The sequence below is a fragment of the Cygnus olor genome, chromosome 7 (genome assembly GCF_009769625.2).
Source record: "Cygnus olor isolate bCygOlo1 chromosome 7, bCygOlo1.pri.v2, whole genome shotgun sequence".
NCBI classification, from domain to species: domain Eukaryota; kingdom Metazoa; phylum Chordata; class Aves; order Anseriformes; family Anatidae; genus Cygnus; species Cygnus olor.
The window spans coordinates 18,722,973-18,740,238 of record NC_049175.1 but is presented as its reverse complement, the minus strand read 5'-3'; the positions used below and the strand labels follow the sequence as shown (position 1 = coordinate 18,740,238).

Below are 17,266 nucleotides of genomic sequence, written 5' to 3'. Positions count from 1 at the left end.
GTTATGTGACAGGATGTGACACGGTACTATGAAAAATGAAGCCTTATATTTGTGATTCTTGCTCATAAGCCAGGTACTAAGTCTGCATTGTGCTGTTTCCCGGCTGGGAGAACTGTTCGGTCCACCAGGACTTCTGCACAGCCGGTGTGAGGCAAAAAGCCGCCATTGCTCAGGAGCCAGCAAGTCCCTATGTTCCAGAAGAAGAGAAAAGCATCATTAGTAAAGATTCTGCTTTTAGAGCAAAATGGTCTGAAAACTACCAGAAATGGTCTGCCGTTCTAAAAGATGTGCTAACACACTGTCTGGTGGCCTTGGTGATTTTTTTTTTTACTATTATTATTTCACTGAACTTGTTCCTGAAGGCGCCTTCCTGCCTAGAAGGAGCTCTGTGAGGGGCTAGCATTAGCACTCGAATTCATGCTTGTCATAGTTCCACGGTGCACCTGGTACTGTTGTTCTGTCCACTTCCTCTACTGAGATCCCAGTAACAGTAAATGTTGATGATCGCGATATGGGTTCTCTCTGTGGCATGGTATATCTTCTTCCTTGTGATTTCCTTGTCTAAAATATCATCGTGTACCCCTAGCAATCAGCACACTGAATTACTATGCTACTTCTCTTCTGTAGATCAGAAAGCACTTTCCTGGGGTGGCTTCTGTTCTCAGTCAAATTGTATTTGGGGAAATCAAGGCAGAGAACAAAGCAACTTGCTCAGAGTTAGGTACATCAAGCAATAGAACGCTGGTTGTGCGATTAAGATCCTCTTCAGTGTTGTGGACACAATCATGTTTTCTTTTAGTAGGCTATGGGTCTTGCATCTTGGCCCAGGGGCTGTCTGCTCTGTACATTACTCCACTGCAGACCAGACCTGATCATGGTGTAAAAGTCATGCATTTAGGTACCAGTGGGAAAGCTCTCTTTGGCTTCAGTTGCAAACTGTGTCTTTATAACCTTCAAGAGGCTGAAAGAAGTCTTGGGTAAAAAGTTGCAGTAGAAGTTATTCGAGCCCCTGGGTGCTCAAACAGAATCCATTTAGAATCCATTCCCACTCCTACAGGCCAGTGGCAATGCAGTTGCAAAGTTGCTTCTGGCTTTGATGAGGTTGCATTACAATCCACGTGGGTAATATTAGAGTGGCAGATCTCAGGAGCCATAGGTCCCATGCTGCTTTCCTGCTGTAACGCAATGCATATGGTACTTAGAGGCAGCGTACGTGCTGGCTGCTGGTGTTTAGTCCCAGATATATCCTGTGACATCTGGAACAACGTGAGCACTTGTTGAAGCAGCAGGTGGATAGACTCCAGATCTTGGGACAGTTCTTTAGAAAGGAGCTAGAGATTAGTGCTGAGAAGGGTCAGGGTATTCCTGGTAGGGAGAAGGCAGGAAGCCAGTTATAAGCAGCTGGTCAAATCTGGAGATGGGGCGGATGCGTTTTACAGTTGGATCCATGCTAATGCATATCCAGGAAGAATCCTGGCTCTAATTTCTGACAGGAGAATCCCCAGAAGAAAAACATTGGTATACTGGTAGGTATCCCCACATCTCCGGGGCATTGCACGCCTTTGTTGGTGCCTTGCCATTATGGAGCTAGCTGCATTAAGTCTTAATTAGATGTGTAACAATGGGATTGAAGCACTGATTCTGTGAAAACTCCAGGCTTTAATCCCGTGACCCTGTAGCACACTCTTGAGCTGAATGACTGACCCTGTCTGTGAAGTCAGCCTGGGTGAACCAAAATGACTTTAAATCTGCTTTTGCTTCCTCATAGAAAGATGTAATCTCTCATCTGTAGGAGGCAAACTGGAAGAAGACAACAAACCTTTCTCCTTATGCATGTAAGCACTGTGTGTTACTGCAATGACTTTATTGGGTCATGACTTTCTTTTTGTTCTGCCAGGCAAAGTCTGTGGGGAATCTAATCCTGCAGGCAACAACCATCAGAGGGAAAAGATCATCTGCTTGTGAAGTTATCGGTATAATATATATGGTGCCAATTAGAAAGAGAAACTCACTGAATTCTTACAGCTTTTCTCTTCCTGAAGTTGACTGTAGCCCTTAAAATTAACTTTACAGGAGAGGCAAGATCAGAGCAGTGGAACTAAGCCTTGGATGTCCAAGAAACTGGCATGGTGAAAGGGAAAAGCAGCATGTGTGGAAAGGAGACCTGCTACCGTTCTCCTTAGGGTTGTCTGACCGTGTCAGAGTCCCAGTAGGTTTGCCTTGTCTCTAGGAATACTTAAATGAGCAGATCTCTTGAAGCTACGAGAACTGGACGCTTGCTGGCTACAGAAGCGGCTGCCTAGAGTCTGCAAAATTGTGCTGTCTGTATGTCATACTCTGAGTTATGCAAGCTTGAGCTTATTTGTATGTGTAGTGGAAGGCTTCAAAGTATTATACTGAAGCAGCAGAGATTTTTCAGTTTGCAGCCAAGTGAAGCCCTGTGCATGAGTTAAAGCAATATACCATGCTGTTGGTATACCCATTTCTCCTGTGGCATATGGTAAGATCGTCACAGGTGATAACAAAGACCTCATGTTCATCTTTAAACAAGCATAGCTATTAAGTTAAAACAAGTAAATGGGTAGCTGAGCACTCTTCATTTGCTTTGGTTGCTTCACTTGCTTCAGTTGTCAAAGTGCTTGAAGGACTTCTTTCAGTCCCATCCGGAACTGCTGAGGACATGTCCTCTTAGGTATTTAGCTGCTTGACTATTCTGGTCTTGTATTGATATCCTTGTGCTTGAGTACGTAAATGCTTCCTCTTCATCCCCGCCTTGCTGTTAACATCCAGCAGTTGTTTGTAATCATATTGCAATGCACTTGCACAGCAAAAAGGATGACTGACCTCTAGTGTTTTCTAATTATAACCGTGCCTGGTGGCATCATTATGATTAGTGCAACAAATATAAGTCCTGATTTTAAAAGGATTTCCAACTCTGCCATAAATATTTGCTCCTGGCAATTCTTAATATGACAGATCTGAGCTGCTGTATTTAATAAATACAAAGAAAGGTTTTTGGTTATTTTTTGACTGTAGGTCAGGATGGAAAATGGGGGGAGGGGGAAGAGGGAGAGCAAACAAGAATGTGAGATTCTCAAAAGTATTTTTTTCCTGCTGGGATGTTTGCTAAAATTGTTTGGATTTTGAGGGAAAAATGAGCTGTGCTTCCTTGAGAAAATGTTTCCTTTTTCCACAGCACAGACCATGGATGTGCAAATGTCTGAAGGCCCTGGTTGGCTTTCTTTTAGAGCAGCGATTGTTTTTTGGGGGGCTGGACTAACTACCCTTTCCCATCTTCCCCCTGAACTTGTGGATAGTCCCTTTTCACAGTACTCCTGTCTCTTGGGCCCCCAACAGTCTTGCTTTTCACATCAGTTTTGCTGCTTCTCCTGTGCTTATAGCAGCAACTTTGCTAAAGACATCAGCACAGTGTAGCCAGTTGAGCCTTCTCCCTTGTAATCCGTTTTGCAGATACCTTCCTTTACCCTTGCTAAGCCACTCTCCATAGGTCAGCATCACTGGGTAGGGAACTGGTGCAGGAGAACACAATCTCTGCTGATTAGATGGGAAATTAACTTCCATGTCTCCTCTTTTTTTTTCTTGGTAATTCCCCCCGGGCACTTCACCTTGAAAAAACAGTTGTTCTGTGGAAGTTTGCTGGGTGGGAAATGAGCTGATACTTCCTCAAATTTTAGCCAAGCCAGAAAGCCATCAGAACAAAAGGCATTTCAGTAGCTGCTATTCTGGACCAGGTTTTTAATCACTTTAAGGCAAGTATAGTGCATTGATGATCTCCAGATTATTCCCCCCTCCCCCCATATGCCTTATTTAAAGCAAACAAAGAAAAGAGTCCAGTAAACACGTTTTGCTCCTATCCTCCCAAGAATGCACAATTTCCTTGCCAATTTTTTGAATGAATTTAGCACTCGTGAGAATCATGAATTACAAGCACTGGTGAGAGCAAGTAGTTTTGGCTTTATGCTCTCACTGCAGCCCTCTGCCTTCCTCCCTGCATTCACACGGTCCCAGTCCCCCAGTGTTGGGGCAGAGCTGGCCCTGGGAGTTCCTGCAGCTCTTCTCTGTGGTGTCTTGGACCGATGCAGTTCTGTGCATGGGTGCTACACAGGGCATGAGGAGTGGAGGCCTGTGGATAACAATGTTGTGGTCAGAAATTGGAGTGCTGGCAGAGATAGGTGCCTGAACATGTGTTCTGTCACCTCACTCCATTGCTTTTGAAAAATATCATATTTCACTTCTAACTTTAAACACTGCTGAACTCCATTTTGGTGAGCAAGGATATCTGCCTGTTGCAGCCAGACCTAAGTTCGTTGTAAGATTTGAGACCAGATGCAGGTAAACTGCATATCAAGATTGAGAGGACTCACTGTCAGAGTAGAAGTATCAGTTTTTTTCCTTAGACTTCATTGACTGCCGTATATATTTAAAAATGGTTGTCTAGTGTCTGTATCTTTTCCTTTTCTGTCTGACTTCTTTTCCCCTTTATAATGTAAACTCATCATCTACATGACACCTCTCATAGTCTCCAACTGCCTGTAAGCAATATTCTTTATTGTTTTCAAAACATAGTCTGTTGGTATTTTGCCTTTGTATCTTCCTTTGTTGTGGTTATGTTGCAGCCAGTGTTGGGATTTCCTTACAACCAGGTATAATTGTATGGAATGTTCCAAAGGAAACTTTTATTCAGCTTCAGACATACCTATGTTATTGGAACCAGGCTTTATTTGTTTGCATTTTGTCTGATATTATTCTGCCAGATTTGCCTTTTGGAGGGGAAGAACTCCCTTCCTCCTGCACCAAGAAAAAATTCTTTGTTAAACCCAAGACAACGCTAATGGGTAGCAGTTATTCAACATAAAATGTGTACAGTTAACAGGAAGAAAAAGGCATGGCAGCTTGTCATTTGCAGTCTATTTAGGCATGTAACTATATCTGATTTATTTGGGGCTTGAGCCAAGGAAGTAAACTGTAAGATTCCCCCTGACCTAGGGTTTCAGTTTGCTTGTGCTCAGTGTTTGAGAATTTCATTACTTTTGTAATGAAGCTTGCAGGCCAAATGTTGGCATGCAATGCAGTCTGAGTTGTTACAAGGTGTAGTAACACCAAACCTTTTCATCTCAAACAGGGAGACAATGAAGTGACTCCTGTGAGCTCTTGACAGCGCCAGAGCCTTGCTTCCGTGCTCCCAGTTACTGCTTGCACCTTGTTACGAGTGCTGCGGCCTGACTGGGACTGAGGGCTCTGCTTTGCTCCCTGTGTTGTGTTCAACAGGACTGGCATACTGAGACCAGGTCCTCCAGGTTTGGTGCTGCTCAGAGCAGCGCTGGAGCTTTCCTGGGAGGTCTGAAGTGGTTGGATGCAGTCCAAGAGAGCCTTCGAATTCTACCTTGCAGTGTGCTCCTCAGGTGGCTGGGTGTGTCATGAGCTGTAACGCAGGGGGACAGGATTTGTAGATTAGACAGCAGGAGCAATGGGTGGTGTTTTGAAGGATGATTTACGTAAGTCAGTGATGTTGGTGCAAATCTTGTCAGTAGTTTTATAGGAGAAAAGCCATCTGTAAATTAATGGTTTTGGTCATAAAAAACCTTTTGGATTCAAGTACTTTAGAGTCCTGTGTTTGGTGCACTGACCTAGGACTATGAAATCTGTTTCCTAGCTGCTTCTCCATATCTTTCTCCTCCCCTCTCCTGTCTTGTCCATTAATATTGTAAGTACTTTGCAGCGAGGGCTGCTTTGGAGTGGCCATTTCTGCCAGTATTTCTAATTGCCTTTGGAGCAGATAATATAAACTAGTTCTTCCTAGCCTGGATGAATCACCCGCTGAAGGTCCCTTCCATGCTTGCAAGAAGCATTGTTTGAGAGAGGAGGGCCCTTGTCACTTTGAATGCTCTGCTGGCTCACAAGAAGAGAGGCGAGGGATGGATGAACATGCGCATGCATGTCTGAAGCCACAACAAACTAGATGCCCCAGGGTTTGCTTTTATTGCAGAGCCATTATTAGCCATGTGCAAGAATTCTCCTGCTGTCTGCAATGTGGTTGTGGCCACAAAGAGCTCTCTCCAAATAACAACAAACTGCCTTATTTCTGAGCAAAGGGCTGTGTGCAAGGCCACCATTAGCTCAAGGGGATACTTATAGGGACCAGCAAACTTGATAGCTGTTTTATTCTCCTGACACCACACTCAAACTGAACCCAGAATCAGTAATAACAGGTTTATGGTTTTTTTTTTTTTTATTTTTATTTTATTTTTTTCCCACTGGGATCTCTGAAATAGCTGCCATCAGTTAATTAGTAAGAGACAGGCAAATGTTGGGGGTGTGTGAAATGTAGGACAAGGGGCAGCTCCTCATTTTCAAGGGGTTTCCCTCTCCTGTTTGAGGCTTTGAGTCCTGCTGCCTGCTCTGTGTGCGTGTGTGGTAATATAAACGTGGGCGGTTTGGGTAGTGCCTGGGTATTAACTCTCACTGCAGAGCTGCAGGTCTGAGGTGTATTGCAGCACAGTGGGCTCCTGGCAGTGAGTTTAGCTCTAACCATGGATCACTTATGTCCTGGGACAGACACCTCAGATGTGACCCTGAAGTAGCAGGGCAGAGTGTGATGGCCTGGGTGTCAGGTTGTGCTGCTCGGCTTCTCTGCCTCCAGCTTCTACCCCCTCTGGGGCCTGCTAGGACAGAAGGGGCTGACTCCAGCCCAGCTCGTGCTGTGCCATCAGCAAGGGCCAGACACAACTCTGACACCACTCATTGTGTTTTTTTACACTGGTGCAGAGCTCTGCTAAGTTGCAAGGAGTCACTCCAAAGTAAGCAGGAGCAGAATCGAGGCCTGCGATCACATCACTTCCTTCCGCCCCCAGAAATACTTACCAGCCTCCTCTTTTCCCCTCCCATCCAGCAGTAGCAATGCGAAATTCAGGAAAACGGCAGCAGGAGCAGCAGCTGCTCCTCAACGCGGGCCATGAGGCAGGGAGCGCATTCTTTCCTATGTTGTGGTTTGCTGACTCCTCTCTTTGTCTCGTTTGTAATGGGAAGCGAGCTTCGGCACTGGGGAGCGAGCTCCCAGCAAACAGCTCCTGTGGGTTTTCGGCTCTGGCTGGGACCAATTCTGATCCCAGTTCCTTAGGTATGGACCTGGGGGAATTCTGCTGGATTTGCTCCAGACTCGGCCCAGCGAGCTGGCAACAGAAGCAGCCCCTAACATGTCCTCTGCAGCATTCTGGCTCTCTGCAGCAGCTGTCTGTTGCTCTGTGTTTGCCTTCACCATGAGAATCGTGTAACCTCCAAGGACTGAGGCCTTGTCTTCCTGCCTGGCCCTGGAGGGCGCGTGAGCCGCCTGTAAGCAGTGGCTCATTGCCCACAGAAGTCTCTGACTGGATGCTCTGCAGGGTGTGTAGGGTTCCCTGGCTGTGTTGCTGCCACATGGCTTCCCCAAGCTGCTGGTGAGGGTGGCCGAGCATGTGACTTGCACCCAGTGTGCTTTCTGCACCGGGCTGAGCCATATTTGGCTGATGCTTTCCTTATTCAGAAGTCTTCGGTGCTCCCCTGAAATCTTACAGGAGTGACCAAACAGGCCAGGCAATGAATCTGTTTGTGGTTGGTTACTGATGATGGTTGGTTACTGGGACAACGTGCCAGCTTTGTCTGAGGCTCCTATTAGCACCAGTAAGCTGGTTAACAGGAATTACTTTTTTCTCAGTTATCATAGGACTAAAAGAAATGACAAAGGCACCAAAACTACTGTAAAAGTCAGGCTGTGAAGATGTCCAGGAATAATCTGTGGTGCAGAGAGTATGAAAGATCTCATGCTTACTCTAGGCTCAGGAACGGTGGAGTTGAAAATGAGTGTGTCTTTCAAGCATTGACAATTGTCAGAAACGAGCTAAGAGTATGCTTGGAGGGGTTTAAGTCACAGCCTCCCACTTGCCATGGAGAAGCAAAGCAAAAGCTTCCTAGTTCCATCCAGCCACGCAGCATAGCATGTTAGTTTGTGCTGCCAGCACAAAGGGATTTTGTGGTATTAAAGCTAAGATGCAGAAAGCAGTGAAATGTCTCAGTATTTTCCATAGTGCTGGGCTGCTTCTGTTTCTGTCAGTACTGGGAGTACTATTTGACAGTAGTGGGCAGCTTAGTATATAGCTTAGCAAAGCTATATACAGTAAAATTGCATTTTATAGTTGGAAATTTTCATTATTCTGTCATTAAAGTGGCCAATTTAGAGAGGAATTTGAGGGGCAAGGAGGGGAAATCATGTCCTTTTGTAAGCCAGGCCACCTCTGGTTCTTGAGGGCTTTGACATTACCAGCATTGGTTGTGTTTGAGCATCGCTATCAACAGGACAACACCCGGGTCTGGAGGAGTGTGATGGAGGAAGTAGTTAAGTGCTGACCACTTCCCTGGCCCTCTTCATATAAGATTTGGAAACAGTAAAACTTTCTTGCTAGGGCTTCTGTCTTGCTTTGATGCTTCCCAGCTGACAGACAAGATATAAGCCATGTGTGGGTGCAGAATTCCTCCCAGTGGAGGAGGAGACCCCCTGCTGCCCTGAAGTGCCTCTGTTCAGCAGGGTTGTAGCTCTGTGACAGTATGCTTCCTGCGAGGACTAGCGCTTGACAGGCATCCTTAGCTTTTCGGGGTGGGTACGTATAGATTTATTACAGCCACTTGTTACTCTTAACACCACTTGTGCTTTCCAAGACGAGGTATTTTGTTATATTTAAGGTTATCAGAGTGCATAGGAAGTGCATAGTATTAAGGTTATATGTGCATTTGTACTGTGTTTGTGTTTTTCCACCATTAATGATTTACAACTTTCTTAAATTGTCAGTGTCTGTTGTTTTATCAAGCTGTTCTTTGCCTAAAAAATTAGGTATGTGAGAGGAGAAAGGGGGAAAAAAAAAAGAAAAAGCAATTCAGAGTTCTAAGAAGGTACTGGAAATGATGATTTGTTGCCATTATGAAGAGAATTAGTTGCTACTTTCTTTTTTGGATTGCATCATTACCTCTGCAGCTGGCAGTAGAAATTTGATACCTCATCCAAAATAGATCGGTGTTTTCTGAGTAGGAAACTGGCATTCTGTATAAAGAAATAACCCTGTTGGAAACTGCAAGAATGGAACTGAAATGGGATAGCAAGCTCAGAGAGAAACTGAAAAGTGTCATCTCTGGGTGAGGTAGGGGGGAGAACTTAAAAATAAAAGTTGGAAGCTCTAAATGCATAGATCTTGATACCTTGAACCTTGCTTAGGTTCAAGGTAAATCTGAGTTCAGCCAACTTGGAGGCTTAGTCTGGGACTTTCAGAAGAATCCTAGAGAATTATAGGCGTTGGACTGCCTCAGATCCCTTTTGAAAAAGCACTCCTCAATCCATGCCTATGTGAATTATGTACATTTTTATGATAAGAAAATGGCTTGTTTGCTAGTAATGCCATCACCTTTCCTTGGCACTGTTCACAAATATGTGAACGTGGCTCATCCATTGACTGACACACAAATTGGAGACTGAGCAGTCCTCGGTTTGATCCATTTCTGGTGCTTTGTTGCCCTCCCTTGCTGTCTGGCAATTTAATTTCTTCATTCTTAGATAACCAGTTTGTTCTGTGAATGAGTCACCACTTCTCCAGAAAAGTAGCATCAAAGCACACAGGCAGGCTTATTCAAGTTTAAATACTTTAGTGGTCCCTTTATGGTCCTTAACCCTTTCTTTGCTCTCCTTCAGCCCACCAGCACTGCTGCAAGGCACGCAGTGCCATATTGCACTACACGCATGGACTTCTCTTTGCTGATCCGTACCTGGTGTATAGGGGTAGACATAGGATTGCTTTGAAAACCCATAGCAGAACTGCAATTTGTTTCCCTTTTCTAATACATTTACACAGAAAAATGTCTAATGGCAGTTAGGGGAAACCTAAGGCAAAAATTTGTTTCTTACTTCTTCAGTAGTTACATTTCAGAAGTATTTTAGTTCTTGCATCTAAGCCTCTGTGATCCTTCAGGACATGCTGCTGCATTAGTCATCTCTCTGCTTGTGCCCAAGACACTTGATGCAGGCATTCACCTTGCAAGCCAAGTGAATGAGCCATTTATTCATAAACACCACCTAGGGAGGGCTTTTCACACCACTGACTTCTCATGTTTTGTAGCCTTTCCAAGTGGCTTGGAAGTGTATGCCATGGATCCATAAAGTGCAAATCAACTGCACTGTAGATTTGCTGCATACAGGGCTCTGAGTCCCACAAGACTGCTGGGGTCCCTGAGAATGTAAGACCAAACTTAGAAAAGCCAGAGAGTGTGAGTAATGCAGTTTATGGATCAGGAATGGGAGCAAAAACCCCTAAGTTTGTGCATATAACTTATTGCCCAAGTTTTCACAGGAAGTCTGTAACAGGCAGGGATCGACTCTCCAGAACGCTAGTGCTGCGTGTTAGCTATTAGTACTGCCTTTCCCCCTCTGAATTACTTCAAAAGCTTTTTCTTTTGAAACAAACAGTAATTCATGGAAACATTCTCCCACGCGTTCTGGGAGGGTCAAAGACCAGTCCGGACTTTGTGTGGCTGCAAGAGCAGAGCTGTGCTCTAGGAAAGTAAATAGTCTGTTAGCAGATGATTTAGCAATGTCAAGTATTTTCTTGTAGTTCAATTCATTTTATAAATATTTTATGTAACAAATGTTTAAAAAAAATAAATATTTCTACTTGTGTTTAGGTCAGTGGGTTTTGTAATAATTGTTCTGTTACCGCTTCCAGCACAACTGCTGTAGAAGTCTCACCAGAGCTAGCTGCCTCATCTCCATAGACCTCTGTCCAGGTTGTGTCCCTAGCCACCTCCAGAGTATCCCAGTCTTAAAATTCAGAGTGATACAAGGAATTTCACTGTGAAATACGATGAAGGTAATCCATTATGTTTTGTATACAGATCTGGAAGTGTCAGAAATCATTGGACAGAGATTTACTCTTTTGTGGAAAGCCTGGCGGAGAAGTTTATAAGGTAAAGCTTTCTTAGATGGTATTTTAAAATTGATTATGTATATGTACACATACACATGTTCATGCATTATTTCTCATTCACTCCTTATGAAATGAAAATCTGCTGAAGTAATGTGTATGAGACGTGGATCTGGCTTGTTCTTCTGTTTCAGTCCAATGCTGCGCATGTCTTTCATCGTTTTTTCTTCACGAGGCACTACAATCATGAAATTAACAGAAAACAGGCAAGTACTTCCCAGTTTTCATCCAGAAACTCCCTCCACCCCTCCTCTCAAACCACTCTCAATGAGTGGCCCCAAAACCAGGATGCAGAGCTCTGTGTCAGTCCTCAGTGTGGCATCAGCTCAGGTACGTGCTTGATGCCAGCAGCGGTTGTACCAATGGTGCTGGAGTGTTATCTGCCAGGCTGTCACATCCCTGCCTTTGGACAACACCTGTGCTAGAGGTGCTTTGCCACTGTGCAGCCAGACCACAGCCTTTTTAGGAGAGACTTAGGCCAGAGCAAAATTCTTGTTGCCACCTTCACAATCAAGTCCTCAGGCCTCTGTTGTCTATCTAGAAGACAGAGGTCAAACTTCTTTACTTTTCACAGGGGAGATTTGCTATTTTCAAATAGGAAAATAGCATTGAATGTGGTATTAAAATGTTCCTTGTTCTAAACTGTTGTTCGTTGTTGGATCTCCCAAGTGTGCTTTTTCAGCTCATTTTATATTTCAGAAGTGTAAAAGTGTGCTTTATGCCCAATGGATGTCCCTAATCCCAACCCCTGATTTTTACCTTAATCCCACATACTCCTGTTTCCCCTGTATTTATGGCTGTGAATCTTTAAGTAATCAGGAAAACTAGTTTTAATTTCCCTGAGTGATCCTCTTAGTTTCCAGGTGTTTCTTTGTGAAGCAGGAAGCTATGCACCAGGAGTGATGGTGTCCAAATTACTCTTGTACCAGGAAACAGCCTGAGGAGGTTTGAGCCTCTGGTATGGGACAGGAAATTCCCATTCCCATCCTATTTTCATGTTTTCTGGCCTCTGTCTTTATAATGGAAAAGTCTTAATCCCAACTGTCCTGATGATTGATTGAATAATGAGCTTTTAGTCATCCTATTTTCATGACAGGGCCACAAGCTTTTAAATTCTCATTCCATCTGCAGTTTGTCAGTGTTCAATATCTGGCATTTGCTCTAATTCAGTCTTTTTCTGGCTGACAATATAGCAGAGTGAGGGAGCAGTGTCAGCATTTCACCCTTAAAAATGTATTAACCCTAGCATTGTATCATATGCCTGGTTTTGTGCTTCCGTGGGTGCTCAGCTCATGTCAAAACTGTTTTTGAATCTTGGTTTTACCAGTGCTTTAGCTGGTGTGTGTGTACTTTGTGCCATGTATTGACAGGATGTGTGATCTAGGTGTGTTACAGGAATATCTCATGGGTGGGGAAAAGGGGGAAGGGAAAACTACCTCTTAATAAAATTCTTTTTTTTTAATCCAAAGGGAAGCCATAAGACGAGGACTTGAAATTCTTCAGTATGAAGTGCCTGGAGGAGACACCTTCATGCATGAAGGATTTAAAAGGGTACACACCACAGCACCTCCTTCCTTTGATTTATATATGCAAACTTTGATTTCCTTTCTTCTTCTGCACTTAAGAGCTAATAATGTTCTAAAATTTGTTGCAGGCAAATGAGCAGATTTACCATGAAACCTATGGAGGTAGGCATTGCTTATCAATTGTTACATATCTGCATGGAAAAGACAGAGGTGATGGTGTTCTTTGTGTGACCTGCAGTAAACCCGCTGAAAGAAGTGTTGGAGAAGGGACTGGTGTTACACAATCGTTGCATTCCATTTTGACTACAGCCCTACTTTCAGATGCATGATTCATGGTTTATTAAGACCAGAGGAGACCATTATAATCCCAGATCTGACCCAGTGCAGAATACAGACCGGAGCATTGCAGCCGGAGCTGCCTGTACTGCATCTAGGGGACAGGAACACCTTCATCTCCCTTCCCTGCTCTGTCCTGATGAACTCAGCCCTGTCTGCTTCATTCCCCCAGATTCTACTTCTCGTTAGCATAGGTATGAGTGTGATCAGCTGGAGATTTTTTCCATCAGTGTGAAAAAGTTAGGATCAGAATCTGAGTTTGTTATGCAATTTTTTGCTAAATTTGGAGAGGAAAATGTATTTGTGCTTTTTTCTGTGGCGGGGGCGGGGGGGAAAAGGGCCTAAGAAGTTGAACTGAGCACTTTATGCCTAGTTTGCACCCTGAAATTAGCTTTTTTCCATTTGTGGATAGATGGCCTCTTTGGAAGATCTATCAATGCCTTTTAATAAAACAGGGTGTGCATGTGGAGTCTTCAACAGCAACTTTTTTGTATGGCTTCTCACATGCTTCTACCAGACAAATCAAGAGTTTTGATGAGCTCAAGAGAATTATTTTACTTCTTCCTAATAGATAGAGAGTAGTTGCTTAGTTCCTAGCTAAGTTGATTAGGAAGGAAAAAGGAGTAGATGACATCTGGATTCATAAAATAAAGTATTGGGAAAGAAACGAATTCAGAAGAAAACAAAGTTCAGATTCTTTATGGCCTTTTTCAAGCATCCTCAGCAGAAAAAAATGATGAATATGGGAATCCAAGCTTTTTTCCCCTCCAAAGTTGCAGGTCACTTTTAAGGTTTTATGTCTGTGTTGACATGACATGGGAAGGACTGCATGGCATAAGAAACCTGTCAAAGCCAATCAGTCTTTAGTTTCAGACAGTATGGGGAAAGACACTTGAAACTGTACCAGATTATTCTGATAAAATAATAAATACTTCCCTGAAAGTAATGTGTGAACGCATTAGTGAGAACTATTGAAGTAGAATGGTGTGTTGAACCATAGTTTGTGTATTATTTGGGATTAAATTTTTAATATCTTGCATTTTTCTAGGTCATATTGTATTCTATACCACGTTACTTTTATAGCTGTCCGAAGTGTGCATTCTTTTCATATAAGCTTATCTGGGACATGAAATGGCTTAGCACAAGACATGAATTTTCTCCAGTGGACCTGGTCTTGCGTTTTTTTACTCTCAGAAATCCTATGAACTTCACTAACACCTTTTCTTGCATGAGAAGTAGAACTGAACCCGCCTATGGAAGCACCTTTTTGTGCTGTGTTCAGTGGGGTTGCTGCTTTAAAACCTGGTGGAGGGGAAGGTAGGGTGGCAGGAAAGGTCCTCTTGCAGAGGTCTCATACCAGCAGTCTTTGGCCAATGCTCTTCTCGAGAAGTATTTTCCATTTTGCCATTTCCCCACGTGAAGGGTCTAGATATAGCCTTGGCCAGATACTGCGTTTTACACAGGACAAAGTTTGTGCATGGACCTTGCCAGAGCAGTACTCGCCCTTAAGTGCTGCTTCTGTGTGATGGAAGTGCGTAGGTTCCTGCTTGTTGCATGTTGCCATGCATCTGACCTTCAGCTGGGGTAGATCATTGCATCTCCAATGAAGTCCATACAGATCAGGCTAAGAGTCTGGCCTTGTGGTTTTGTATTTTTGTCAGCAACGAGACATGCGTCACTTCACTTACTTTCATTGTTCAATCTTGTGTCATCTGTATATGCTCTGTTAACTGTTGTCCATGTAGGAGTTCGGACTGCTAGTGTGATTATTGCTCTGACGGATGGAGAGTTGCAAGATGTTCAGTTTTATTATGCAGAACAAGAAGTAAGTCACCTTCATGTTTACCTAAACTAGCTCAAGTGTAGGCATTTGCTGTTTTGGCTCTACAGATTATATGGCTTTGCACTTACTGTCTTTTTTTTTCTCATGTAGGCCAACAGAGCCAGAAGCTTTGGAGCTATTGTTTATTGTGTTGGAGTGAAAGACTTCAATGAAACTCAGGTAATCTTGCTTGCTTGCTTCTTGTTTTGTTTTTGTTACACTAGTGCAGAAATAACAGCATCAGTTGAAGGCATTTATTTAATTACTTGAGGCATAAATCATTTCGTGTCAGTATGATGTCTTTTAGCAAGTATGAAGGGGCCCAGTTTTATTCACCGTAATTTTATTTTCCTCATGATTTATGATTGTCTTTCTTTGCAGCTGTCAACAATTGCTGACAGCATCGATCATGTTTTTCCAGTTACGGGAGGCTTTTATGCCCTTAGAGGAACCATTGATTCAGTAAGTTGGCTATTCTGAAACCTAAAAAAAGGTACTCGTTACTGTGTTAATAAAGCATAGATAAAAAGATCACCAAAAAATGTCTTTGTCTAAATCTTACAGATTCTCAAGAAATCTTGCATTGAGATCCTAGCAGCTGAGCCATCCAGTGTTTGTGCAGGAGGTAAGCTTCCACAAGAACAGTGTGGTAAGGCAAACAAATGACACTGAAATGTCAGCAACTACCTGATGTAGTATCAGAGATGAAGCCTGTGGATGTGTTGGAGAGATCCCCTGGGGCTGCATTTGAAGCCTTGTGTGTCCCTTCTGAGCTTGAGAAGGAGCTGGTGTCAATACACAGGTAGCCTCTAAACACTGGCTTGGAGAACTCTCTGAAAGAGTACTGGGAGATCTGGGGATACTGCTCTTTAAAACATTCAACAGAAGGAGGAGACAAAAGTGATACAAAGTCAGACTGCCAGAGGCTATCTTAGTGCCTAACGTCTCACAAATTTCTGGAAAGATTGCGTTCCTCAGATCTGCTATGGCTTGTCAGCAGTTAGAACAAGATTTTGCAGAACAGTCACAGAAACTTCAGGGTTATTGAACCAGATGTAATTAGCTAACTGCATAGGCCAAGACACCCGACATTTTCTGAAGCATTAGTGTTTTAATTACTTGCACTGAAAGAACTATTAGGGTACAGGCAAATGTGAAGAATCCCAAGAGAAGCTGCTGATAACTTCGTGCCTTTTCTGTCTGGTATATTTAACTCGTATTTGTTCTGTTTACGTTAGCAGCTTGCTATTTTTTTTGCCTACTTGAGAGACTATTGCAGCAGAGAGAGAGTGACACCTTAAGTTTGCCGGACAGTATAGTTTATGGCATGGTTATTTAGATCTGATGTTCATGTCTTGTGTTCACTTCCTCATCCACTGAAAAAAGAGTACATACAAATGCAGGATACAAAATAAGAGGTTCAGGAAAAATCTATTAAATAGCACAAAAGAGAAATTGTTCACTCACTTCCACATGTCAATCGCAGTATGATCTTGCCCTTAGTATTTAAATTTAGAACAAAATATCCTTGTATCTTTTGAACTACTCTTAAACATGTAAGTGTGGAACAGATGTTTGTCATAAAAAAAATCTGTGGAAAATTTCAAAAAGGGATAATTTTGCTTTTAAAAATCTCCTTTGCAAACTCTGCAGAATTAATCAAAACAACTTCAAAGCTTTTTTATTTTATGGCAAAAATTTTTCTTGCTGTATAACAGGCATTTTTTTTTTTTTTGCATAACAACTTACTGCAAGTTCTCTTGCTTATCAAAAACTGCTTTTAGCCAGGTGAAAGTGTGACAGCTCCAGTAGTGATTTGGCATAATGTTAAGCATATCAAAGAATAGAATTTGAAAACATTTTTTTCAAATTTTCAATTTGAAAATATCTTACAAGAGTGCTTAAGTGCTTGCCTTTTCAGGAAAAAGTTTGCCTTTGGTGTCCCTGTCCATGGCAGGGGGTTTGGAGTTAGATGGTTTTTAAGGTCCCCTCCAACCCAAACCGTTCTGTGATTATATGACTTTTGGAATCTTTTGACATCTTTCATTTTGGATTTTTTTGACATCTTTCAGCAAAAAGGGCAAAACAGTTTTGAAAAACAAACCAGCTCAGTTCTTGACTGAGCTCAAACCATTTTATTTATTTTTGCCAGGTTTGCTAAGCTTACTAGTTTGTCACAAGTATAATTAAAATGTATTTAAAATAGTTTTTTCTTTTTTTATATATTACTTGCATCTATCAGTATTTTTCAGCATCTTCATAGCTCTCAAACAAGACCAGTACACATCAGCCTGGAGTAGTCTGTGTGTATGCTGCTAACTCAGCAGGATGCTTAAATTCTGGGGTTTGTTCTGTCCCTGCTGAAAACATCATTCAGCAAAGGTGGGCTCAGGGCAAAGCATGTTGCTGAATCACCAGGGCATGAAGATGTGGATCTCAGGTGCTTGAAGGTTTGCTTAAAATAGGAGGAAGCAGCAAGTGCAGGTCTAAGTGGTGCAAGCTGTCAACATGTGGGTTAAATGGTCTTTAACACCAAGAATTGGGATCATAATAGTTTTTACTACGGG

At 42.8% G+C, this 17,266-nt stretch overlaps 1 protein-coding gene across 1 annotated transcript in view; it reads left to right on the top strand.

Annotated features, from left to right (window-relative positions):
* Positions 1-17,266, top strand: part of ANTXRL (ANTXR like) — a 56,036-nt gene that overhangs the window by 1,671 nt on the left and 37,099 nt on the right. The window contains exons 2-9 of the mRNA XM_040563230.1: positions 10,927-10,998; positions 11,150-11,221; positions 12,485-12,566; positions 12,670-12,703; positions 14,623-14,702; positions 14,811-14,879; positions 15,081-15,161; positions 15,264-15,324. Of these exons, the coding sequence (XP_040419164.1) occupies positions 10,927-10,998; positions 11,150-11,221; positions 12,485-12,566; positions 12,670-12,703; positions 14,623-14,702; positions 14,811-14,879; positions 15,081-15,161; positions 15,264-15,324 (551 nt within the window). The remainder of the gene's footprint in view (positions 1-10,926; positions 10,999-11,149; positions 11,222-12,484; positions 12,567-12,669; positions 12,704-14,622; positions 14,703-14,810; positions 14,880-15,080; positions 15,162-15,263; positions 15,325-17,266) is intronic.